Source organism: Osmerus eperlanus, chromosome 8 (genome assembly GCF_963692335.1).
Source record: "Osmerus eperlanus chromosome 8, fOsmEpe2.1, whole genome shotgun sequence".
Taxonomy (NCBI): Eukaryota; Metazoa; Chordata; class Actinopteri; order Osmeriformes; family Osmeridae; genus Osmerus; species Osmerus eperlanus.
In genome coordinates this window covers 4,611,636-4,637,020 of record NC_085025.1, presented here as the reverse complement: position 1 = coordinate 4,637,020, position 25,385 = coordinate 4,611,636, and the positions used below count along the sequence as shown (strand labels likewise).

The 25,385-nt window shown below is 46.9% G+C and overlaps 5 protein-coding genes across 14 annotated transcripts in view; 2 read left to right on the top strand and 3 right to left on the bottom strand.

The window, feature by feature from the left end:
* dpf3 (double PHD fingers 3) overlaps positions 1 to 8,675 on the bottom strand; it is a 22,235-nt gene extending 13,560 nt beyond the window's left edge. For 2 of the 6 annotated variants that reach the window (XM_062468554.1, XM_062468556.1), the window contains exon 1: positions 8,443 to 8,661. In XM_062468554.1, coding sequence (XP_062324538.1) covers positions 8,443 to 8,474 — 32 coding nt within the window. In that variant the 5' untranslated portion in view covers positions 8,475 to 8,661. Of the gene's footprint in view, positions 1 to 8,442 lie in introns of all 6 variants that reach the window. The other 4 variants (XR_009931032.1, XR_009931031.1, XM_062468555.1 and 1 more) reach the window with 4 other exon arrangements.
* chac1 (ChaC, cation transport regulator homolog 1 (E. coli)) overlaps positions 1 to 25,385 on the bottom strand; it is a 182,779-nt gene that overhangs the window by 108,735 nt on the left and 48,659 nt on the right. The gene's annotated exons all lie outside the window — the stretch shown is intronic.
* On the top strand, positions 8,971 to 14,071 carry wdr21 (WD repeat domain 21). Of its 4 annotated transcripts, none has more exons than XM_062468549.1 (14): positions 8,971 to 9,081; positions 9,368 to 9,473; positions 9,653 to 9,747; positions 9,895 to 10,052; positions 10,139 to 10,221; positions 10,324 to 10,426; positions 10,730 to 10,873; positions 11,029 to 11,078; positions 11,180 to 11,259; positions 11,412 to 11,504; positions 11,660 to 11,757; positions 12,011 to 12,187; positions 12,646 to 12,760; positions 13,155 to 14,071. In XM_062468549.1, the coding sequence occupies exons 2-14, from the start codon at positions 9,373 to 9,375 to the stop codon at positions 13,415 to 13,417; spliced, it is 1,560 nt and encodes a 519-aa protein (XP_062324533.1). In that variant the 5' UTR covers positions 8,971 to 9,081; positions 9,368 to 9,372; the 3' UTR covers positions 13,418 to 14,071. The 4 variants fall into 4 exon arrangements, with proteins under 4 accessions (XP_062324533.1, XP_062324534.1, XP_062324535.1 ...); XM_062468550.1 differs by having other exon boundaries at positions 9,058 to 9,081; positions 9,371 to 9,473; XM_062468551.1 differs by lacking the exon at positions 8,971 to 9,081 and having other exon boundaries at positions 9,088 to 9,473; positions 9,653 to 9,738.
* zfyve1 (zinc finger, FYVE domain containing 1) lies at positions 14,415 to 21,333 on the bottom strand. 2 transcript variants are annotated; one of them, XM_062468546.1, is made up of 13 exons: positions 21,237 to 21,333; positions 19,904 to 20,458; positions 19,557 to 19,800; positions 19,193 to 19,453; positions 18,720 to 18,934; positions 18,471 to 18,577; positions 18,171 to 18,279; positions 17,774 to 17,871; positions 17,515 to 17,632; positions 16,882 to 17,052; positions 16,269 to 16,449; positions 15,723 to 15,836; positions 14,415 to 15,597 (listed from the first exon to the last, which is right to left on the bottom strand). In XM_062468546.1, exons 2-13 carry the CDS (start codon positions 20,390 to 20,392, stop codon positions 15,365 to 15,367), a joined length of 2,340 nt encoding a protein of 779 aa, XP_062324530.1. In that variant the 5' UTR covers positions 20,393 to 20,458; positions 21,237 to 21,333; the 3' UTR covers positions 14,415 to 15,364. The 2 variants fall into 2 exon arrangements, with proteins under 2 accessions (XP_062324530.1, XP_062324532.1); XM_062468548.1 differs by having other exon boundaries at positions 21,146 to 21,280.
* pigh (phosphatidylinositol glycan anchor biosynthesis, class H) lies at positions 21,538 to 23,515 on the top strand. Its single transcript, XM_062468558.1, has 4 exons — positions 21,538 to 21,978; positions 22,208 to 22,417; positions 22,551 to 22,634; positions 22,976 to 23,515. The coding sequence occupies exons 1-4, from the start codon at positions 21,802 to 21,804 to the stop codon at positions 23,069 to 23,071; spliced, it is 567 nt and encodes a 188-aa protein (XP_062324542.1). The 5' UTR covers positions 21,538 to 21,801; the 3' UTR covers positions 23,072 to 23,515.

The window sequence follows — 25,385 nt, the reverse complement described above, 5'->3', positions numbered from 1 at the left end:
TAGCATTAGCATGACTACTGGTGAACAGACACACAACAGACAGGATTAGCTTCCTTTAACCGGGCTAGGTTAGCATTAGCATGAGTACTGGTGATCTCCACTGAAGTTAGCTCACAAACGATATATTGGTTGTGCTTACAAGGACGTGGATTGATGACTTCTATGCTGCTGCTGAACCACATTCCCGTCAGCTGAATGCTAACGTTGTTTAAGTGTTTATTAGCATGCAGAGTTACACCCAGCATGTACGGTCTAACTGCATCAATCAGCAGAGGTCAGTCAGACGCTGGCTCAGTCCCAGTCCTCTGGTTACACAAACAAAACTCAAACTATGAACGTACAGAAGTACATGCCACTGGGGACAGCTCATAAGTAGCTGGCATTTGACTGCAGATCAAGAGGTTTCAGGTTTGAAATCCCCCTTATCTAAAGTAAGTCACTTTAGATAAAAGTGTCTCCTGACTTGAGACAATTTGATGGAATGTTCTGCATATGAAAGAATGCTGTGTCAGCATTGTCACATTTAGGAATCTAGTGAGTAGTCAGTGTCCACAGTTCCGTCCACATGCATGATCCCCCCTCACTGGGGACTGTGATAGCAGGGGGTCCTAAAGACTCTCTAGATGGGCCTCAGTGGATGACTGTCGGGGTGTCCCCTCCACTGCCTGATCAGAAGTGATGGGTCCTGCCCAGTGCTGATGATGAGACACAGAAATGTGAGGAATGCCTGCCTGGACAAAGACCAGAGCTCTCTGGCCACACTCTGCCCTACAAAGAGGTGTACTGTTCACTGAGGGATGATGTAGAGAGGAGAGGAAAGGGGGCATGAGGGGAGGGAGGGAGGGAGGGAGGGGGGTAAGTGAAGTAGCAGGGTTAGTAAAGAAAACGGACTGAGTAGAAAGATTGTTGACGCTGAATAGAGGACGACCTAAATGCTGTGGCAACATACACAATCTTGGCTTTCATGAAGAAGATGGTGAACAATGATTGTGAGTGTATGCTGACTTTGCTTATAAACCACAGGCATTGAACTGACCACAGAATCAAAGTTTATCAGCTGTGTTTTCTCACGTGTTTATCCGGCTACCGGCACTGATCTGACATGGCATCCAGTGTGTTTCTGCAACAGACCACAATTACAGCACTGCAGTCTAGTCAAACTCTTCACTGGAGAACAACAGATCACTTCCCAATGGCTGAAATGGAGCAAGCTATTTAAAGGCATCATTACAATAATCAATCTCTCTTGAAATTCAAGAGAGTTTGTAGTCCACCAGTACTGGTCTCACGAATAACAATACAGCATGCAGTGTTACATGTTTCTCAGTCACCGACCTGCAGGAAGTACCGGCACCTATCTTTAATAGGACAGTACACTATCACTGGCATCATTAACAGTTACTGTAAGAGACCCAGGCAGGCAATAGGTAAGGTTCCGTAGCGACCTGCTAAATGTCGCAAAAGAATTCAGTGGAGAAGGGATAATACGGGTATTTGTTTGAAGAGTACATAAGATGTCACAACATCATGTTGATAAGAGCATATCAGAGAATATCATCAACAGTCGGAGCTCAACCTCCATCACAGATGTCAGTGTTCCTGTTCTAGAGTACTGGCTTGATGAGGGAAGATAAGCCGGAAGTAAACTCAACGAGACATTGTAATAAGGTGGTAACATGGTGTAGACTGGAGACTGGAGGTGCGTAGTGACAGAAGGAGTACGGGGTTTTGTAATATATATATTTTTGTATGTTATATAATTATATCATCTCAACAGGTCACTTTCTTGTCCTTTAGCTTTTCTTTTCCACCTCCATATTGTTTTTCAACTACTCCCTTACTTTTCCTCTTACCGCCTACCTCTCCTTGCCTCCCTCCCTTCCATCGTCACCCCCTCCCCCTCCTTGTCATCCTATATTCCCTGCACATATCTGTCCCACTTCGACAATCATCCGTGTGTGGAATGCCCCAGGCTGCTTGATAAACTCTTACATAAGGATAGAGGAACAGAGCACATCAGAGCACAATCCACTGTGTGTGTGTGTGTGCGTGTGTGTGTGTGTAAACCAGGAAGAAAAACAGAAATGAAAGACAGAGAATGGGAGAGAGATTTTGAGTGCGCCATCACAACTAGTTGTCCTTATGTCTGAAGTATGTGACAGAGAAAGTACCCTGGAGTCCCTTTACCTCAAGCTGAGCACACAGTTGTTGCCATGCGTTACCATCCCATTAAGGTTGTGTGCCCCTGATGGCGTTGATGGGGTTATATAAGAAAAGCTTTTGCATGTTAGGGAACACTTTCCTCTCAGGGAACAGTTTCCTGGACACTGATGGAATCTGGTGTGTGTTTGTGTGTGCGTGCGTGTGATTGTATGTGTGTGTGTTTGGGGGTTGTGTTGCAGATAGAGATTGGAGGAGATGAGAGGAGATTATAAGGTCATTTTGAGGGAGCTAGACATGACTGTCATGTCATCTGTTTCTGATGTCTGTTTCTGAATTTACAAACCTTGAATTTTTGGATCTGATTTATATATATATATTGAAATAAAGGCAAAAATAAACTATAGGGCTCTCAAGTCTCATGCATTCAACGTGATAATTCCGTGATAACTAAAACCGTACCATCAAAATCTAAAATCCTTACTCGCATCCCTACTCCTGGTACAGTTAAAGCATTATTTTTCTTCACGAAAATGCCATCAAGATTCAAATGCTCTGCTCTTTTCAGACCTGGAATGCAGACACAGAGACTGATTCAGTGATTGCTGAGAAGCCAGTGGAATGTTTTCATATAAACAGAGTTGAAATGTCCAAGACAGTCGGGCTAATTTTAGGCACCCCCATGCTCCTATAGGGGAAAGGAGAGAGTTAAACAGCAATACTTTATATCTGCCAAAGAGTCCACTTCATGTGTTTATCCTAACAAACCTCTCTCTCATACTTAGTCTCTCTCTCTCTCTCTCTTTCCTCTTTCTTCATACATCCGCCTCTTTTATCTCTTTCTGTCTTGTCCCTGCATCATCCCCCCACCACACACACACACAGACTCACAGTACACTTCCCTTCTCTCTCCTCTTGAACGTGAAGGGCCCTCACAAGTCACAGGTGCCTATGAATAATGGACCAGAGGCTTTTCATTGGACGGGTTATGTTCTAATTGCATTCCATATGCATGACACTTTGCTAATAGCTTGCACTCACAATGAAGGGTTATAAATACATCATGAATATTCAGGTGTGTAGACCTACTGTCCTGCCCCTGAGCCCGCTATTGAGAACAGACAGGAACAAAGGGTTCCAGTTAAATAACAGAAATTTATAGACTTTGGTCTATAAATCAGTGTATGTGTGTGTGTGTGTGAGAGTGTGTGTGTGCGTATCTTCTATTCACACACACACACACCAGTCTATTTTCATTGGAATACATGAAAGGTGTGGAGGAAGACACTCCACAGGGATAAAAGTAAAGAACATCCATCAACACCTCCTGCATTTCAAACATATTAAGATTCTCCTCCTCACCTTTCCCCTCCTCCCCTCATGTCCTCTCCTCACCCCTCCTCCCCTCATGTCCTCTCCGCACCCCTCCTCCCCTCATCCCCTCTCCTCACCCCTCCTCCCCTCATCCCCTCTCCTCACCCCTCCTCCCCTCATGTCCTCTCCTCACCCCTCCTCCCCTCATCCCCTCTCCTCACCCCTCCTCCCCTCATGTCCTCTCCTCACCCCTCCTCCCCTCATGTCCTCTCCTCACCCCTCCTCCCCTCTCCTCACCCCTCCTCCCCTCATGTCCTCTCCTCACCCCTCATCCCCTCTCCTCACCCCTCCTCCCCTCATGTCCTCTCCTCACCTCTCCTCCCCTCATCCCCTCTCCTCACCCCTCCTCCCCTCACCCCCTCTCCTCACCCCTCCTCCCCTCATCCCTTCTCCTCACCCCTCCTCCCCTCAACCTCCCTCCTCACCACTCCTCCCCTCCCCTGTCCTCTCCTCTATAGCAGCAACTGTACAGCTACAAGACCTGCCTCATGCCTTCAACACTGTCACAGCTTGCTGGCCTACAGGCTGTGAGGACATGCCTTCTATGAGCTCCTAAACCTAAACAAACACACAGTGATAACCAGCTGCTTGTGTAAACTGAGGATGAGAGGGAAGTAGGGCAAGTGTCAGCAGAACAAGTCAACGACTGACTTAAACCAAGTGAGTAAGAACACTTAGGCAGAGTCGTGTTGTGTCCTAATACACAGGAAGCTATAAGAGCAAACATCTATCACAGCCAACTGTGTGTGTGTGTGTGTGTGTGTGTGTGCAAGTCTGTCTCAGCATTCTCAGCACACGCACATTGACGCACATCTACATCACATGCTTCTTACTGTAATCCCATTGACAATATGTATTAGCAATGGTTGTAAAGGTGAAAGAAAGGGGCACACACGACTGAGAAGAATAGAGGGACAAGGCTGTGAAGGGGAAAACCAAGGAGACCAGGCGTGCTGGACAGAGGCGTTTAAGCCAACAGGGTTCAGCAATGTGCTCCTTAACATCTGTGCCAGTTTAAGATTACGACCTGGGTCAATCCAAAAACACAGGGAGAATGTTGCTCCTTTAACTCTGTTTACAGAGTTCTCTCAAGGACAACATCAAACATCCATGATGGAGTCATGGCATCTACACGTCCAGCCGACGGGCTCTCACTGTTCAACAGGAACGAAACCCAACAACTGCTGCTAATTCAGTTGGAGGTGGGGCCATTTTCCTGACTGGTGTTTACAACTCAGATCCTCAATTAGATTAACTGGTCAGATATCTATACACTCTCTCCCTCTTTCTCTCTCTTTGCAGTTTCTGCTGTACACAGTATACAGTATATATGTGTGTGTGTGTGTCTAGTAGGAAACTATAGTGAACAGAGCCAAACTGCGCTTAAAGCCCAGCAGAAGGGCTCAGTCAGATTAGTGTGGAAGTTATGATATCAGCCTTCTGCTGGAGACGCCCCACTGTCCTGCACAAAAACAGCCCGGCAGAGTAGCTTCGTCGTGGGTTGGGATAGGCTCTGAGAAAAAAACTGTCCCTACACCATGTGCAATATATCTCTGTTCATACACATGTGCACATTCCTTTTCTCTCTTCCCCCTCACACTTCCAAACACACTGGTCGGCTCTCAGCCACAGATACATACGCCAGGTCCATGTGCAGCACAGGAAAAGGGATTGATCACTCCATGGAGTCTCCCTATAAAATTCTTCCTGGCCATTTGAAATTCCCAAAGCCTTGAAAAACATTCCTGGCCATTTCCCACAGCCCGGAAAAACAAAGCCCAGGGATTGCCCCCCGTGTTGGGAGTGCAGTGTGTGTGAACACTCACGGAGCACATCCTACCAGACAGACAATCCCCCTCACCATCACTCACTCACTCGCTCTCTCTCAGTCACGCAAATGGGGGATGGGGAGCAAGCTACCCACCCCACCCCCCCACCCCACCCCCCCACCCCCAACACACACACCCCTTGTACAATCCACCTCTCTTTGCCCGCCCCCCGGATCTCAACCAGTAAAGCCATCTCTGCTATTCCCACCTGAACCCCTCATCTTTATTCAACACCAAACCTAAAAGAAAACACTGAGGCAACCACAACAAAGAAACCGTGCACATGTGATTGTAAACGGCGCTGTCTTATGTTATAGACATGTTACGATACAGCAGAACGTTTGATGCCATTACCCTTGCTGACATGCTGCCTGGTCTTACTTCAGAAGCAGGTCTGTACCTAAACAGATCCTGCAGAAATTAAATGTGAAGATAATGGGATAAACATGCATGAGCAGAGCAGAATATGCAGGGCCAGACAGTCTCTGATGACATCTGCTTTTGAGTTGTATTCACGTGAGACAAGCTGAGAGTAGGGCTATTACCCTGTCCTTACTTGCATGTAAATGACTCACCGCGAAAGTCCCTCTCGCCTGTATCAAACACAGTCAGAAACACAAAGGATTCACAGAGATGATTTCCCTTGTTCTCCCTTTTTGCCTATTGGGACCATAACCTACTTGGATGGGATGGGACACTGTGTGTGTGTGTGTGTGCTAATGCTGCTCTTGCCCTGGTAACCCCCCTGTATGTGTCTGTTTATGCTGCCCTTGCCCTGATGACCCCCCCCTCCTCCTCCCCAATAGATTTTGGGGGGTTTTGAAAACTAGGCGTCAGGGAGAGGAGGGGTAACAGGGGGATCCTGTAAGTAGCAGATGGGGCTCTTTCCTTCCCTCTCTCTCTCCTTCCCTCTCTCTGTCTGTCTCTTTTTATCACTCCACTTCTCTGTGCATCTCTCAACAGATGGACCCAGGATGATGTTAGGACACCGCTAATCTCCAGATCTCAAAACTCCCCCTTTACACACACGCATGCACGCATACTGTACAAATATACACACACAAACATCCTCCCCCCCTGCTTCCTTTAACAGAAATACAAACACATCTAAGTGCTTATGTTCCTGCATTTTTCTTTTTTTTTTGCAAGACTTGCTAAGCAGATGCATGGAAGTGACTATCCCCTTCAGTGAAATTAAATGTTGCTAAATCATGCTGCGACCAAAGGAAGAAATAAAACTGATTCGGACACATCACCATGACAGAGGACTCCAGACAGTAATCTGTCTGAGTGTGTTTACAAGGGACAGGGAGTCAGATGGCTGAGCGGTGAGGGAGTCGGGCTAGTAATCAGAAGGTTGCCAGTTCGATTCCCAGCCGTGCCAAATTACGTTGTGTCCTTGGGCAAGGCACTTCACCCTACTTGCCTCAGGGGAATGTCCCTGTACTTACTGTAAGTCGCTCTGGATAAGAGCGTCTGCTAAATGACTAAATGTAAATGTACAAGTGACCTTCCCTCACAGACACAGGAATTCCCTGGTAGTTGCAATACAGACGAACAAAAATCACATTCCTTCTTCTAATACTCCTACCTTGAGGCTTTGGGAAGAGCGGCGAACATGAGAAGCAGGGTTGTTTTTTAGTCAAGACTGCAATTTAAACAGAGCACTTCATTTTATTATTTGGCTGTTTGCCAGAAGGCAACTTGGTTCTCCCCTGGTTCTCCAGACGTCTAGAGACCTACACAATGAGACCAGGATGTGAGGAGCTCAGCTCAAAAGTCCTGTTAACAGGTATAACAGAACAAGCTGCCTGAATACAAATATGATACCTCATGGAGAAACCGAACCCAACTGGAACCACCGTTCAACAATAGTGACCAGATTTTCCGTCAGATGGTGATGGCACATTTAGTGTCTCCCTTTCTGTCTTCACGCAAAATAATCTACTTTTCTTTGAATGCGAGAACGTATCCTTTGAAGAGTAGGCCGATCATGCTGAATGTGACCTATGGCGGTAAACATCTAACACTTGATGCTTTCTCCCTAACATGATGCAGCTTCGAACACAGCACAGTACGTACGTGTAACTATGCGAAATGAACAGCACTCATGAGGCCAAAAGACAACATGTTGACATTGTCAAACTGAAAGTATATCAGTGAAAGCCAGGAATGCGGCTTGGATTTACGACCACTTCCACAATAGATTGGGTGATAGCGGGACAACCCTCGCTACATTCCAGGACGATTGACGAGGATAAATAATCCTGTCTAATGATGTCGTAGAGTAAAACTCATAGCGATCACAGCTGAGAATCCCCAGGCTTATCATGTTGTCAGCAGTAATTTGACATAAGTCAAAACGCAAGAGATAATTGCAAAGGTGTTCAACACTTCAAGATCTCTTGGAAAAAACTCAAATGTCTGACTTAAGTGATTAATTTGCAAGTGAACGCAAAGTAGAGATTGTAGACTACAGTAGGCGATTTAAATCGGTAAGTTACATTTTCGGTTATGTGCCGATAGAAACAATGTGTGAAGCAGCTGAGAACTGCTTTAAGTGTGTTGTTGATCTTTCAACAACAGCGTTTCCATGACCGACCTCACCAGATTGAACTACGCGCTAAATATGAAGGCTAATTCCACAATGAGATGTTTTCCAATACTTCACACATAACGCGCCTAATACTTCAAACTATACCCTGCAAAAACTTTTAAGTAGAACTTGCTTCACTATGTAAGCTACTAAAACCATATGCAGAATGAATTGCAGCGCAGAACGTGAGCATGAGAAAATAAATGTGTCCCGTAGCTTTGCGCATGATTGTGGGTGCTTGTTCTGAATAATTTGTTCAGACTAGGCTAATGAGCTCCAACATGATTTGAATTTACGAAAACTTGTAATTGTCAGACTCCGTGTGAGATTGATAAAGAATACTTAATAGCAAATTCATTCTCCATGTGTCATAAATAAAGATAAAAATCACACAAAAAATATTTTCTATGTACGCATTCGTTGCATGCAATAAAAATAAAGAGCCTTGAAAATATTAATGCTAGAATTCCCAAATCTACTTACGAACTCAGAGGATTCTGAATGACAGTCGCCATTTTGCTGCTGGACTGTAACCCAATATTCCAAATCTCGGTGCAGTTTTGGACCACTATGAAAAAATTACCGATACGGTCCTAGGCGTCCCGCTGCTCAACCAATACAATGACAGTATACAGAAATCAGGCGTGGCTTAGGCAAGACCTGTCAAACCCCGTCAATGGCCATTCCGTTCTTATAAGTGGGCTTCTCAGAAGCTTTTATGCATTGGGTTTAGTCATGAAAAAAAAATAGTTTGTGTGGTGAGTGGTGGTGGTGAAGGCTAAATGAAGGGTATCCTTCTAAGTAGCCTAAAACGCTGAACATGTCAATAGATGGCTTCGGATGGGTTTACAATTTGTGCACTAGCCACATACACTATCCAAGCTGATGAAGCACAATGATAGAAATGTACACTTCCATTTAGAAAATATGTTTATTTATTTATTTTAATTTGGCAACAATGTCATTACAAGATAAGACTAGAAGAGAGAGGTAGCCTATTCAGAGACGTATGTTAAGGTTGACTGATGAAATAAGCAGCCAATCGTTAAGCTGCAAAATGGGGCAACGACAGACCAATGAGATGATGAAGGGCGGATTTATCACGTGGACGCGTTGGTAAAGGTATCGGAAACTTTGCTTGGCTAGCTACATCAAGCTAACAATGACCGTGACACATGCATACTGTATAATTTCATTTTATTTTAGATGAACATATAATAATCATAGGATACTCCTACAAGTCTGGAATATATTGTATGTAGATATTAACTGTGCAATGCTAAATGTTGACAGCAGTGTAGCTAGCCAGTTAGCCAACTTGCTACAAAGTAAACACCACAGCAGACGACTGACTATGTTGATGGTTTATCGAGGGATCTTGTCTAAATATCGTTTGATAATACATCAGCAGAGATGAAGAAATGGAACTGGCGTGAGAAAGGCAGGGACCGCAGGCGAAACGGTCACCGTTCCGACTGGTACAGGGACAACAGACACCGAACCCAAGAACAAAGGTATTTGCTAGCTAGCTAATGTTAGCTGGGTGCATTACAATAAGAGGAAATACTTCAATCGAGGTGGACCCGTTGAACCTCCAACAAGTCGGTTAAGACTGTAAACGTCCCGGTAGTTCTGTGGTTGATTGTATGATGACAATGTTGAGAATGTTATTTTAAGTCGTATCCCTCTGTAGGCATAGCAGTAGTGACGCAGGTCCCTCTCACAGAGACCCTCTGAGCGATTCTCACGCTGATGGGTCATCCTCCTCTTCAGCTCCAGGTCAGCCCCGTACAGGCTGAGTTCCTTCTCAGACGCCATGCAAATAGACCTGCTTTGTTTAATTTCGTTCACATTAAGTTAATATCGATATTAGACTCTGCTACCTACCCAAGTGTCTAGTGAAATCAAACTCATCTTTTCCCCAAACCTTTCCAGAGCTGCCAGGGTTCTACTTCGACCAGGAGAAGAACAGGTACTTTCGCTTGTTGCCTGGACACAACAACTGCAACCCTCTAACCAGAGAGCTGCTGCAGGAGAGGGAGATGGAGAAGCAGAGATCTAGGATGCTCACAGAGGACGAGAAGCCCAGGAAGGTAGGTCGACTCTGGGTGTAAACATAGACTGCTGCTGGGATACTGCTGAATATGGGTGTTTCTGAACAGTCTTCCTCTCCGTTCAGAAAGCACCAAGGTCAGGCCTCAACTCCGCATTGCTGTTGCAGAAAAGACACCTGGGGTTGCTACCTGGAAGCTCCTATTGTAGGTACTGTATCAAATGAAAACACACACACCTTCCGATTCTGAAGACTGAAACGCAAATAACAAGTGTTTTCTTTTTGTTTTCTTTGTGTGTGTGTGTTTTCAGGTTGATCCATGAGGTGAAGGTGAGTGGGATGAGACGTCACAGGCTGGAGGTCCAGAGCTCAGACACCAACAGCCCCAACACGGACAACTTCAGACTCATAGTGGTGAGACACCTACACTAGAGGAGACACACATTTACATTTAGTCATTTAGCAGACGCTCTTATCCAGAGCGACTTACAGTAAGTACAGGGACATTCTCCCCGAGGCAAGTAGGGTGAAGTGCCTTGCCCAAGGACACAACTTCATTTTTCACGGCCGGAATCGAACCAGCAACCTTCTGATTGGTAGCCCGATTCCCTAACAGCTCAGCCATCTGACACCCCACACAGACTCACACACACACGTACAGACACACACACACTGCTCTGCTCAGTTTCCACTGGCTGTGTCGTCTTGTCTGCTCAGGGGGACTCGGCGTGTGAGCGGGTGTTCACGGTCAACGACGTGTCCCACGGAGGCTGCAAGTACGGCATCATGAACTTCCAGAGCTGCAACCGTGGCTCTCTGTCTGTGGAGATGTGTGACAACCTGTACTTCACCAACCGCAAGGTGGGACCGGTATCATACTGTTGCTATGTAATTGCTCATGTATACCTGGGATCCAGCTGGGCATTGCTAGGTTATTATTGCTAAGTAATATGTCATTGGCACTCATTGTGCACCACACTTAATAACGTATGCTTTTGTTGTTGTCTGTGTTTCAGGTGAACTCCATCTGCTGGGCATCTGTCACCCACTCAGACTCGCATGTCCTGTATCCTTAATGAAGCAGTCCTCTCGGTAGGCTTTCTTATTTCCATGTTCATCCCTGTAAGGACTCTTGTGGTGGTGGTGTTCCTTGACTGGACTCGTCAGGCTGTGTCTGGTGGGTATGGCGGAGACCCCTGGCTGTGTCAGCCTGCTACCTGCGTCTCTCTTCAGCAACTCCAACCCAGGTAAGACTACAGTTCGTCTGTCTGTGGTTGTGTCAAGTCATCCTCTCACCCTTTAAGAGTTTAAAAGAGCCTGTTAAAAATGTCTCTTCCGGTTTCTCCCCCTTTCTTCCTCTTCTCCGCCTGCTCCCTCATCCCTTCCTCCTCCTCCTCAGACCAGCCAGGGATGCTGTGCAGCTTTAAGATCTCCACAGCCTGGTCCTGTGCCTGGTGTCTCAATCCCCAGGCAGACAAGACCTTCAGCACAGGTCAGCTACGCACCCCCTCCCCTCACACACACACGTGCACGCACAGACACGCAATACACAAAGCATTCTATCCTACACCCCCCCCTGTGTAAGTCTTGTGTAGTCAGAAGCCAGCCTGGCCTGGAAAGTGATGACACTGTGACATGCTGTGGCAGGCCTCTCTCGTCGTGTCATCGTGACGGACGCCGTGACGGGCCGGAGACAGACATATGGCATCGGCAGTGATGTGCTGGCTCAGCAGTTCGCTCTCAGGGTGAGTCCAAATATATCTGAAAATAAGACCCAACTCCTAGACTGTACATGTCAGAAACTGTTGATGGAGAAACGTTCTGTCTCTTCAGGAACGGTGTGATTATTCAGTTGGGCTCTGGGTTTAGAAGTGTTAAGCAATCTGCAGATTAGAAAGATGACCGAAACCACTTGACATGAATAATTGACCACGTCATACACACAGTGTCGGTAACAAAGTCAATTTCCCTGCCCCACTGTACTTCCCTCCCCGCCAGGCCCCGGTGCTGTTTAACGGCTGCCGCTCCGGGGAGATCTTCAGCATCGACCTGCGCCAGCGCGGCCGGCGGGACCACAGCTGGAAGGCCAGCCGCTTCCACCAGGACTCAGCCATCACCTCCGTACGCCTGCTGCAGGATGAGAACTACCTGCTGGCTGCAGACATGCTGGGCCAGGTCAGCCTGGCCACGCACCCACCACACCCCCTCTAGGACCGACCCTGGACCCTTAGTACCAAGCCTAGACCCTGTCTTAGTACCAACCCTCGACCAACCCTGGACCCTTACTACCAATATCATTTACAGGACTTTTGATTCTTTACATTTGATTCATTTAGCTGATGCCTTTATCCAAAGTAGACCTTAGCAACCATCACAACATATTGACTGTGTGGTCTCTCCCCTGTGTGGTCTCTCCCCTGTGTGGTCTCTCCCCTTTGTGGTCTCCCCTGTGTGGTCTCTCCCCTTTGTGGTCTCTCCCCTGTGTGGTCTCTCCCCTGTGTGGTCTCTCCCCTGTGTGGTCTCTCCCCTTTGTGGTCTCTCCCCTGTGTGGTCTCTCCCCTTTGTGGTCTCTCCCCTGTGTGGTCTCTCCCATGTGTGGTCTCTCCCCTGTGTGGTCTCTCCCCTGTGTTCAGATCAAGATGTGGGACGTTCGTGTGAGCCGGCCGGTGCAGCAGTATAAGGGTCATCATAACCAACACGCCTACCTGCCCCTCCACGTCAACGAGCCTGAGGGGCTGCTGCTGGCAGGTAGGAACACACACACACACTTCCGATTGTCTTACAAACATACTCACAGTCCCCTATTCTTTTTAATGTACTCGTCTGTCTTTCTCTGTCACGAAAACATACTACTAGGACCAACACTGTACACATGGTTTGTGAGCTCTCACCTCTCTCTCTCTCTCTCTCTCTCTCTCTCTCTCTCTCTCTCTCGTGCTCTCTCTCTCTCTCTCTCTCTCTCTCTCGTGTGCTCTCTCTCTCTCTCTCGTGTGCTCTCTCTCTCTCTCTCTCTCTCTCTCTCTCTCTCTCTCTCTCTCTGTGTGCTCTCTCTCTCTCTCTCTCTCTCTCTCTCTCTCTCTCTCGTGTGCTCTCTCTCTCTCTCTCTCTCTCGTGTGCTCTCTCTCTCTCTCTCTCTCGTCAGTGGGTCAGGACTGCTACACTCGTGTGTGGAGCCTGGGGGACGGCCAGCTGTTACGGACCATCCCGTCCCCCCACCCGGCGGGGAAGGACCTGATCCCCAGCGTGGTGTTCTCCTCCCAGCTGGGGGGCCGCAGGGGCCTCCCCGGCCTCCTCATGGCCGTCAGACACGACCTCTACTACTTCCCCTACAACAGCGACTACCAGGAGGGGGGCGAGGGGCGGGGCGAGGGGCGGGCCTCCGTGGTTGCAGAGGCTGTCTGTTAGAACCGGGGGCCCTGGTCTGGGACAGGCCGCTCGCTGTCTTCTCTGAGAGATTCAATGAGGAACATGGGTCTAACGGAACGGGTCTAATTTAGACGTAGATGTACTCTCCATTCGGGTCTGCCCTTGCTGTGATTATGGTTGGACAAGACTGGGATAAGACTGGCTGCCAGAAGGCTTATCCCTACTCTGGTGGCTGTGGCCTGGGTGGAGGCCTGGCCACTGGGCGCTGTAGGCACAAAACTGTGGTGGAACAAAGCTAGCTGATTCCCTCTCAGGGCTCTCAGCGGTGGGTGAAGCCAGATCGCTAGCCTGCTGAAACACTTCCTCTCAAAGTGCAATTGATGATGTGGTCCCTTTGAGTTGATTTTCTGAAATTTTCTTCTGCGAGGAGCAGTTTTTGTACATAACTTTATGAATGGATTCAATAATGATTCTAAAGTGTTTATGATAGTCAGACAGTACATTTTATATGATGTCATTGTCGTTTTTTGAAATGAATAAAACCTCCCTGAATGAGGATGAATTTTTAAAAACCATTCAGAGTATTCTGCTTTCATACGTACACACACACACACCTTGTACAGCTTCTCCAGTTTATTACATGAGCATACAGAGTACGATGATTGTGACGGTAATTAAATGTCTTCAATCTGATATCGGCGTTCTCTCCCTTCTCCTTAAAGCACCAGTCTCTCTCAAGTTACTACGGCAACACAGCACCGACCGTGTTGAGACCTCGCTACACCGTTCCAGTCAGTTACTTTACACATAAAAGCTTTATCTAACTGACGGTATATTAAGCTGACTGTCTGAGATGATACTGTCATGATTATTCGCAGTTTATGATATACTTGTCAACGTGGATGAGTAAGGTAGAGGGTCCAGCCCTTTAGTGCTTTTGTCCTGCCTCTACTGTGTTCCAGCTATCTCCGCTACAGTCCAATAACATACACCAGTGGTAGTATAACATCTTAAAAACAATTTGACATTTTAAAAAAACTCACAAATTTCCCATTATAGTACTTTTGTTTCTCCCTCAATATATTTATGTATTATATACGAATATGCAATAACATTAAATTGACAAGCAGCAACAAAAGGCTACTCGATCATTCTTTAAACCCATTTGAATGAAAGTAAACAGGTAGGCTAGCTGCTAAGCGTAGTGTGGAATGCATGAGCGCTCCGCAGACCGGGTGCTGTCTCTCGTCCAGCCAGGCACAGCCACAAGAGGCTGCTGTTGCTCCCAGCGTGTTCGTCCCCTCCTGCGGCGGGCGCTCTGACTACTGACACCATCGTAATGTGTTTGTGTAACAGACGCTAAGATGAATGAAGGCAAGTGATGAAAGGGGGCAGGGGCTTAAAAGAGAAGTGTCCCTACACTCCTTCTGAGGTGACTGGTAGTCCAGTCTGGGGCCAAACACAGGGGTCTTCCCTCTGGACTGGGAGTCTGGGGCCAAACACAGGGGTCTTCCCTCTGGACTGGGAGTCTAGTCTGGGGCCAAACACAGGGGTCTTCCCTCTGGACTGGGAGTCTAGTCTGGGGCCAAACACAGGGGTCTTCCCTCTGGACTGGGAGTCTAGTCTGGGGCCAAACACAGGGGTCTTCCCTCTGGACTGGGAGTCTGGGGCCAAACAAGCTCCTCCTCCCCTCAGCCCAGCAGCCATACCTTGTCATCCCATCTCCTTCTGTGTGAAAAGGATACGATAGTGTATATGTGAGAAGTCGCCTTTCGCTAAAGAGGTCACATCTGCCTCCAAAGGCCTGAACAAAGAGAACCAGATTGGTGGTGAGTTAACATCTGACAGTGTCAGCAGTTAGAGGCAACTTCCATCTAATCTTACTGGCTTACACAGGCCCACAAAACAGAGAAGGGGGGGGGGGGGGGGGGGTTCCAGGTGTCCATGGTGTCATGAGGACTGTTCTTCGCTGCGTTCCTCTTCCTGCTAGAGCTCCGCAGGTTTCTGGAAGCATGCGTGGCAGACACGCACAGGGTGGTCCCAGCCCCTGGAGGGCACGGCGCGGCGCTCGGGGGAGCAGTCGTCGCACACGCCCTGGCCGCACGCGCGGCAGTGGTGGATGGATAGGCGGGCGGAGAAGTTACGCTGGCACTCGCAGCAGCAGCGGATGTCCTGGTCCGGGACCCAGTACGCGGGCCGCGCTGCATCCTTCACCAGGCCTGGGGGGGGGGGTCACAGTTCAAAGGGCACAACGTCAGGAAGTGACACGATGTCTCTGCAGATAGACCGGGTGTTGGAGGGAGCTTGCGGTGCTGTTGGCAGGTGGGGTTGTGAGGAGACTCACCCAGGGGGATGTCTATAGCTGTGACCACTGCTCCCAGGGTGTTCTGAACCGCCTCCCCAACCCTCCTGGCTATCAGCGTACCCCCCTCCTCCTCCAACGCAGCGTCCAGCAGCTCTGCACACACACACACACACAAGCAGAAACACAAGGATCAAAAGGCTGCCTCAAAGTATTGGTTATTGATATTCAAGTTGGAGGGAAAGGTATGTGATAGAAAGGTAAAAAAAGATCTATCCACTGTTATATTGGTCCTGACTGTCCTGAGGTTAAACAGAAAAATCCCATATGTAGACTTGACCAACTGTCATTACATTTCATTCCCATAGCAAGACGCTTTTACTAAAAGACATACACTGAAATATTTCATATAGTACGTACAGCTTCCTAGCAGTAATGTAGGTTCTGATAATCAATAACAAGAAAAGCCCACGTATAACAGTCTTTGGTGCCACGGGCTGCTCTGTGTTCCAACCAGACGCTGCAACAGTAACCAAGATCTCAGCGACAACATCAGGACTCCAGACAGGCCGGCGAGGAACGTCCTACCTGTGGGGATGCCTCTGTTGTGGAAGCAGGCCTCACAGACCCTGACGGGGGCCAGGCCCCAGCCCCTCTCCGGGACAGGACGGGTCTTGGACGAGCAGCCGTCACAGAAGCCCTCCCCACACGCACGGCAGTGGTGCTTGTTGTCATTCTCCTGGAACACCTCCCCGCACGTGTGGCATTTCTACACACACATGAACACACAAACTTGGTCAGGGAGTCAGGTGGCTGAGCGGTTAGGGAATCGGGCTAGTAATCTAAAGGTTGCCAGTTCGATTCCCGGCCGTGCCAAATGATGTTGTGTCCTTGGGCAAGGCACTTCACCCTACTTGCCTCGGGGGAATGTCCCTGTACTTACTGTAAGTCGCTCTGGATAAGAGCGTCTGCTAAATGACTGAATGAATGAATGAAATATATTTATATGGGACAAATAAGGTTAATTCCAACATAAAGAAAGTGGAAATGTAAAGAAAATCAGAGGAGATATAAATGTTGTTTTCCTTCACTCATCTTCAATGGCATCAGTGTTTGGTGTACAGGGTGTGTGTGTGTGTGTGTGTGTGTGTGCGTGTGTGTGTGTGTGTGTGTGTGTGTGTGTGTGTGTGTGGACCCTGACCTGGATGAGGGAGTTGGGCTTCCAATAGGCCGGAGCGATCTGGTCAGTGAGCCAGGAGGTAACAGCCTTGGCAGGCTTGACGCTCAGCTCAGACACAGACTGGGAGATGTAGCTGACCCCATCCAGCAACCTCTGGGCTGCATTATTGTTGTCTTTCAGGAACCCGTCAGACTGGGAGAGAGGGGGGGGGGGGGGTGAGAGAGACAGAGAGAGAGACAGAGAGAGAGACAGAGAGAGAGAGAGAGAGAGAGAGAGAGAGATAGATAGAGAGAGAGAGAGAGAGAGAGAGAGAGAGAGAGAGAGAGAGAGAGAGAGAGAGAGAGAGAGAGAGAAATAAGAAGAATACAGTACACATGATGATGACATTGTTGGTTTAGGTGCAGGTCTATGGCCGTATGTGAAGCCCTCTGTGACATAAAAAGGGCACTATAAATAAAAATGTATTTGGTGATCTGGTGTCAGAACCCTACTGAGCTATAGATGCAGCCCTTCACTGTACTGGTCACACTGACCTCATGTATTCATTTAGCAGATGCTTTTGCATCGCTAATAACACCATGACTTTGTCTGGGCCCTTTAGCTGCCAGATGTACTCTTAGACGCAGAAAGAGGGCAGGATCTCTGGGATCTTACCCCGGGCCATATGTGCTGGATCTCAGTCCTGACCACCGTGTCCACTGGGTCCTGGTTACCATACCAGTACTGTCTGCTTCTGAAGATCACCCCACAGTTCGGACACTCGATCACATACCTGTTGAATAAAGCATGCAGTCAGTTTTACTTTTAAGGAGGGAAAACGTTGTCATTCACGTCACTTCATAAAAGGGGATGTTTGCTTTCTAATGTTTGCTTTCTCACGTTGAGAATGGGAAAATCCGTTCTTAGTCCTTACCCAGACCAGGCGTAGATGGCCAGACCAAACCAAGGGGAGTCAGAGGAAGCTGTCGTCTTGGGAACCACGATCACCTCCTTCCCTCCCTCGTAGCAGGCCTGACAAGTCAAGCACAGAGATTCTGATTGGTGGCAGGTTAATGCACTGCAAAAATGCCTTATCAAATTTAAGTGCAAAATATTAGTTATGAGCTTGCTGATCCTTAAAACAAGTACATTTGCCTGCCAGTGCAATAAATACATTTCACTTGATTCAATTTCTTAAGTGACTAGATAAGCCATTTATACTCTAAATGTATCTAGATTTTAAATAAAAAAACAAGATTATCGCACTCAGATGTATCACATTCAGTTTTTGCAGTGTGTGTGCGTGTGTGTTGGTGAGGGTCTGATCCTACCTTGCAGGTGTAAATGCGATTATCATACTGTGCAGAGTAACGGCAGCGATGTTTGGCCTCATGATCCACGTCTTCCTTCAGGTGGTTCATGCTGTTCTTACAGGCAGACCTGACACACAGGGAGACACACAGGCACACTGACCAACCTGCCAGAGGGCTAGACAGCCAAAAGATCCAACTACAAGGGAGGGGTATAGCTCAGTGGTAGAACATTTTAGTGCAGTTGCAGGTTCAAATCAAATAATGACTACTTTTTTAAGAGTGAGGGGGGGAGGGGGGGGCAGCAAGACAGACACTCACCCACAGCTGAGGCAAAGGCTAGAGCAGGTGAAGTATTCATCTGGGAAGAAGGAGTTGCTGACCAGGTGCTCGTCTGGGATATCCCCACTGAAGCGTTCACTCAGCGCCTGACAAAGATAAGACAGGGTGAACCATCAACACTCGCAATAACAAATCAACTGTATTTTCATAATATATTCTCCAATCACCAAATCCTTTCACACACACACATGCACCAACACACACACACACACACAGAGAGAGGCCTACCTGCAGGGCCTTGTATATGACGCTAGCAGAGCGCGGGGAGCGGGTGGTGTTGTTGTCCAGCTGTTGCTCCAGACTCCGGAGCAGGCCGCTGAAGTCTGTAGGAGGGTTGTAGGTTCGAGTCCCACGGTATTGGATGGAACTAAAGGCTTCTGGGAAGAGACCCAGCTTCCTGAAACGCTCCTGGAGTAGACGCTCGGCCGACTCGGACGGCTTGTCTGGAGGGAGGGAGGGAGGGAGGGAGGGTGGGTATGAATGAGTAATAAAGTAGAAATAATACAAAGGAGGATAAGACCGGAGCCAATCACTACAGCGAATATAGCAAACACACGATCAGAATGTTATCATGTTTAGACAGCATGACGTAACACAGGTTTTGTGTGGTCTCAAACTGAGAGGCATTTTCAGAAGACAATCTTCCTTAGGCAGTATTTAATAAAGCAGCCCTGTGGGTCTTGCTTCAGAGTGTGTGGTACCTGAGCCCAGTAGCTTGGTGTGAACAGTCTCGTGGAAGATGATGACTGCGGGCCCGAGGGTGGACAGAGGGACGTCCAGTCCACAGCGGGCCGTGGTGGCCTTCAGCTCCCTGGTGAAGTGCTTCAGGTAGGCGTCCGAAGCGTCGCCAAGGAACTTGAAGAGGTCGTCATGGAGACGGTCGGCGTGGGTACGGTAGATGACCAGGTCGGAGATGGCCAGGACTTTGAGGAGCAGGCGGGTACGCTGGCCCTGGTTGCTTCCTGTTGACCGATTACAAGGAACACTCGAAAGTCATCTCACCCTGATATCTCCTGTAACACAGTGTCTACAAGTTAACATGGCTCCTCCATCTGTGTTCCTTACCTGATCCCAGCAGGCCTTCTGTGTCAATGACCACAACCCTGTGGATGGGATCCATGGCTGACCACACCCCCACCGTGCAAGACTCCTGGGTTGGGGAGGTCTTGAACACCTCCCTGCCCAGGAAGAAGGTATGGTTAAGGGTATGGGACTTCCCTTCTCCAGTGTTCCCAAAGATGGAGACCACCTTTAGGAGCTCATCCGGCATGCATCCCAGTCTGCTCACAAAGTCTTCCTCATCGTTCAGCTGGAGGAAGAGAGCAGGAAGTATTCATGATTCTGAAATGGCTGCCCTGAATCATCACCGTGAACCGGGCCTCCAGCAATGATCCTGTCCCTCCGCCGCTTACCTGCATCTCCTCCTTCTCATCAACCAGGAGGAAGCTGCACACCTTCTCCAGTTTGGCCTTCAGGGCCTCCATCTCTCCATCCTCAGCTGTCAGACTCCTGTCCTGGGCCGTGTTGACCGGAGGGTATGGGGTGAGACGGTGCTTCCTCTTGTTCACTCCGCTGTGGGTGCGTTTCTGGCAGTCCAGACACAGGTTGATCTTACAGCCCTGGCAGCGAACCACTGCTCGAAGCCGGCCACCGTTCACCACCAGGCCCCCGTCCCCCTTGCAGGAGTCACAAAAGGGGACGTGGCCCGGGGCGATGCGGACCCTGTCGTGGTTCTTCATGCGCTCCTGTCGATGGAGTTCCAGCTCGCAGCGGACGCACTGCAGGCTGCCGCACTCGTCGCACTCGAACGCGGCCTCATCGGAGCCGCCGCAGGCGTAGCTCTCCTGACAAACCAGGATGCCGTTCATGTCCTTGTCTAGAGGTGGACCTTGCCCGCTCATCTCCAGTCTACCTCAGAAAGCTCTGTTGCAATTATAACCCTGCTTGAATTGTTGCTGTGAGGTGTTCTAAAAAAAAAAAAAGCACACAGATTGCAAAATCGATTTGTTTTATAACTAGGAATAAAACCGTTGATAAATCCTCTTAGTTGGACAACCAACTGAATTTGGATTCCCTAACCTAATTCCCTTTATGCCCTTCAAACACTCACTCAACTTATTGTCAAAAATGAAGGACTGGCTTGAAGCTAAGATTAAATATTCAGATATGAACTGAGAAAGGCATGCTAGAATGTGCTAGATGCTCCTCTGCTTATTTAACGATAAAGCAAAGGCAACTCCCTGGCATACAGTACATCGTCGTCAAGATAGGTAGCTAAAAAAGATAATGTATTACTGGCAAGAGGAGTGAAGATTTTCGCAATTGTTTACCAACAATATCAAACACTAGTCACTATTGCTTAATCACTAGTATCACATCACTCTAAAATTAGATCTAAGTGGGTCTGTGAAAATCCTCCAGTAGAACATAAGACGATGCGGTGATTAGCTCTAGCTATTCCATTACCACAACACACATAAAATGTACATTTAATAAGATTCAACTCAACAGCAACCTTCATGTAGCAACAACCATTGACCTAGCTTATTGGTAGCAGGTTAGCTTGCTAGTTAGCTAGCCAGTTGTACCGACACAACATATCGCCCCTCTTTCCTAACCCAAAATGTTGCTACAGTAGACGAATAGATGTCAACCTTTTAATGGATTCATAAAGCTTTAAAATAGTACTGTTTGGAAAAATAAAGACGCCGTTATTTTGATGGCTGTAATGGATAATTTCGGTACCCGACAGCTGGATCTTTTTGGATGTTGTTTCCAGTTTACATCAGCTGATCGGCTTGTTTTCATCCAAGGTCTAGGAGGTCAAAGGTAGCCTCTAACTTAACCCACGCGGTGTTCTGGGAAATGTAGTATTATCAGTCGTAGTAGTAACGTTGCATGAAAGACTATAGAATAATTCTACAAATACACACATTTTAACATTATGTATTTATTCTGGAGTATGCTTCTTGATCTTACAGAGACACTTTTTAGATTAATAAAATCAACGTCCGTAAAGAAAAAAATAATGTGACTTCATTCCACACAATGCACTGTACATTTATACATTTCCGAAAGAAGGTCAACCAGCTTTTCTAATTTATTCTGCCCTAGTTTGAGTCACGGAATATCAATATTTTGGTCGATTTCCTTGCCTTTTTATTCCAGCGTAAGCGAATACTTCAGTAAGATGCTAGCTGGTTAGAGCTACAACTGTTGTGAGCTTGTCTTGTAGCTTTACTTGCAAGTTGGAGCTCGAGCTAGCCAGCGTGCACACACGCCAAACCTGACATCCCGAACAAATTTCAGTATGGAAGAAGAGGTTTTCAGCGACATCGATGGGAAAATCATATCTCTTGACTGCCAAAGCCACTCAAGCTTTTGTAGGGAATTCACAATCAGCGCGGCCAAAGTGTCCATAGGCAAAATAATGGTGTACACCTGCGCCGTTTGGCTCTTTGCTTACGCCGTTTTTTTCTTCACAGAGGTAAGGTTTGATTACCGAATTGTATTAGACTTTCATCTGTGCATTCACAAATATGTGGCATTAAGGGAGAAGGACTCGAACTGAACCATCCAGTGCCGCTTGGTTTGCAGACGCAACGAATCTAGTTATTTAAGGGGTCGTATTGCGTTTTGGATTTAGTTTAGTATTTAACTAGATAAGACCTATTGCCGTCACCAATGTAACTTTTTTCATCTTCTTGTCATTCCAGAATACTGCTGTTTTGTCCAGTGCCATAGTGGTCACACTAGTTGGAATGATGGTTCACATCCATTTTGTGAAAATTGACCACGAGACCTTACTCATCATCGGCTCCTTGGGTGTCCAAGTGTCTTCCAGCTATGCTTCTGGCCGAGAGAGCACCACCTTCATAGAGATGAGCAAAATCAAAGACATAGTTATCAATGAAGCAGTTCACATGGTACGGTGAAGCTAGCCAACTCTAGTAATTCAAGTATAATTATCTTAATTAACTCATGGACAGATGACATCAGCAGCTCCCTTAACCTTTAAGAATGGCTGGATAAGTGTCTTTTGATCATCTTTTGTTTCAGCAAAGCATCATCTATTACCTGTGCATCCTTCTCAAGGATTCCTCCAACCCTGAAGCTGTGTCTAGTGTGGTGCCATTGTTTCAGGTGAGCTTTGCATTTACATCTAGTCATTTAGCAGATGCTCTTATCCAGAGTGACTTACCGTAAGTACAGGGACATTCCCCCCGAGGCAAGTAGGGTGAAGTGCCTTGCCCAAGGACACAACGTCATTTTTTACTGCCAGGAATCGAACCTTCAGATTACTAGCCCGACTCCCTAACCACTCAGCCACCTGACTTTGCAGAGGACTACTGAACCTGTTTTGATTGTTTTAAGGTTCTGTTCTGGGGAGTCTTTGCCGTAAGACCACACAATTTCAGCCTTCACTTTGGAATCTTGCTCCACGTCTAAAATCCTGTTTTTAATGATACACTATTTTCTTCTAGAGTTCAAAGCCACGACTGAACTGCCTGGTGAAAGTATACAAGAGCTGTCAGGAGATTCTTGCCTGTCCTGATAGTCTTGACAACAAAGCTGCTTAACTGCCATTGTTTCAAGTCATGCTACATATTTGAAATGTTTTTTTTCTTCCATGTTGCCATTTTCACTGCACAAAAAGAAATGCATTTGTTTATACAAGTTTGTTTTTAAATTTATGGATGACATTTTCCTTGAATGGGAATTATTTAAAACAATAGTTGTAACTTATTGCCAACATTCATTGTAGACTATGCCTATAAGAAGCTGTCCAATAAGATACATGCTGTAGACAAGGACTGTCCAACTATAAACTATACTGCTATTTAAGGGCTTAGCCCGATTATTTTGCTAGGTCTTATTGTGTATAACATTTTGTACTCATTTAATACTGTATGGAAAGTGGATGATATTATTCATCCAAATCATTTAATGGATTTCACCATTTGAGATGAAGATTGTTTCATCCATCCCTATCCATTAATTTAATAAACTGCTCTAAACCCTTATTTTCCTACGTTGTATATTTTATTGTCAGTAGAGGGCAGCACTAACAACTCTGAGAAAATCTCACAACTCTGAGCCGAGTTTTTCCTTTTGACCCACTAGTGAAATCTGTCTGTTCTTCTTCTTCATGTTTTTATTTTGTTATGCCTTCAAATGGTCAACTGAGCATCCCTGACTAACATTATTTGGGGTCCAAAGCAACCTTTTGGTGCTCCAGTTTAAATCCTCTCAGATTTAACTATTTGGGATGGATTTCTACGTAGTGGGGAAAATACAATTTAATTGTCTAGGAAATTGGATATTTCTAATCAGGTCTGACAGTTAACTAGGACATCAGATAACGTTTTTGAATCAGTAAGGTTTACTTGAGGTATAGCTGAAATAATAACCCATTGGAATATCACATTTATTAATGCATTTAGGAAATTTTTATCCAAAGCAATATACATGGGAGGATTTGAACCGTCACCTTCCTGATCTGCAGTCAAATGTTTAAACTGAGCTATACACTACCAAAAGCACTACTGACGCTCACTTTTGAAGGTTTAGTTTAACACCAGAAACTACTGAGAAGTTGAGAGCTATAGAGCTTTAAAACATCAGTAGACCCAATACTTTTGTGGTCGTGTTTTCAATTATTGTTTGCACATGATGATGCTTCAATATTGCATAACATACTTTTCGTGATGAAGACAAAGGCCTTAGAGATGTTCAATGAACATGGAGTTATATATTAATATCAATGATATTGCACAATATTGTCCTATATAGTTAATAATTTAGAAAGGTCTGGTCATTTAACAATGCTTTCCTTTATTGCTTCCTCGAAGTCTGTTCGTCTTCCTAAGGCAAGGTGGTTATTCAGGTTTAGCTATCGCTTTAAAAGCTATGTTAGCATAGCTCTACTCTTTATGGGGGTTATATATATATGCAGGTTAGCTCTCAGTTTAAGGGCATCTCCTCAGCGACAAATCTGACAACAAAACGGCATAAAGAACTCATTGAGGGACGGGAACCAGTTCAACCTCAGTTTAAAGTTCAGGAAACTGGTTCATCTCTAAGTAGGAACTGTTGGGCTTTTCCCTCCTTCCTGACAGCCATTTGTGGGCCCTTCTCCCCGGCCACCAAAACAAGCAGTGGGGTGTGATTTCAGAGGAACCCTTGTTTCCCTGCCCTCTTGATTGGATAATGGTCCTGACCAGAGGTGTGAAACAGTCAGGCACCAAGCCCAGAGGCGACAACCAGACCAGCGAGGGAGGGGAACGATGACCCCCCCACACCTCAGGGCCTCATAAAACCAAAGAGCATGGCCCGACCATAAATCAGTCCCAGCGGGGGGGGGGGGGGGGGGGTCTGGACAGGGAAGAGTTTTCCCCCGGTAGGAGGTAGAGCAGCATGGTTAATTACCATAATCTCCCCCCTGTAGCTGATTAGCAGGGCTCATATTACCCATAAAGTCACCTGACTGGGAGAACAGTGGAGTGTTGTCTTATCCACATGTTATGTTGCTAATGATTGAATTATGTGAGTAAGGTGTTAGATACAGGAGAAGGAAAACCCTTAACCTTGTAACCTTGTTAGCAGGTTATTTGAAAACATGATATTTTTGGATACTTTCATGGTATTGTGTTGGACTGATGGAGTGATGGGTGGATGATGTTGTTGCAGTGTGAAAGCCTGAGGGTTGGGTTGAGGTGAGAGGGTTAGCACCCAGCCGAGCAGGGAGTTTCCTTCTACCCCCTGCTGCACACACACACACACACCCAACGGCATCCCCTCGCTTGCCCGTGTCAGATTCACAGGCCATGAGCTCAGCGCAGCAACACTGAGGTGGTGGCCATGTCTTACACACTCCACCTCCACTTTCCAAGG

Coding starts and splice junctions, on each gene's coding strand:
- pigh (XM_062468558.1), top strand. CDS start 21,802: ATGGAAGAAGAGGTTTTCAGCGACATCGATGGGAAAATCATATCTCTT. Junction 22,418..22,550: donor TCAATGAAGCAGTTCACATG/GTACGGTGAAGC, acceptor CTTTTGTTTCAG/CAAAGCATCATCTATTACCT. Junction 22,635..22,975: donor GTGTGGTGCCATTGTTTCAG/GTGAGCTTTGCA, acceptor ATTTTCTTCTAG/AGTTCAAAGCCACGACTGAA.
- zfyve1 (XM_062468546.1), bottom strand. CDS start 20,392: ATGAGCGGGCAAGGTCCACCTCTAGACAAGGACATGAACGGCATCCTG. Junction 18,280..18,470: donor AGCCTTTGCCTCAGCTGTGG/GTGAGTGTCTGT, acceptor CCTGTGTGTCAG/GTCTGCCTGTAAGAACAGCA. Junction 17,053..17,514: donor TCCAGCACATATGGCCCGGG/GTAAGATCCCAG, acceptor CCTCTCTCCCAG/TCTGACGGGTTCCTGAAAGA.
- wdr21 (XM_062468549.1), top strand. CDS start 9,373: ATGAAGAAATGGAACTGGCGTGAGAAAGGCAGGGACCGCAGGCGAAAC. Junction 11,505..11,659: donor AGACAAGACCTTCAGCACAG/GTCAGCTACGCA, acceptor ATGCTGTGGCAG/GCCTCTCTCGTCGTGTCATC. Junction 12,188..12,645: donor CTGCAGACATGCTGGGCCAG/GTCAGCCTGGCC, acceptor CCCTGTGTTCAG/ATCAAGATGTGGGACGTTCG.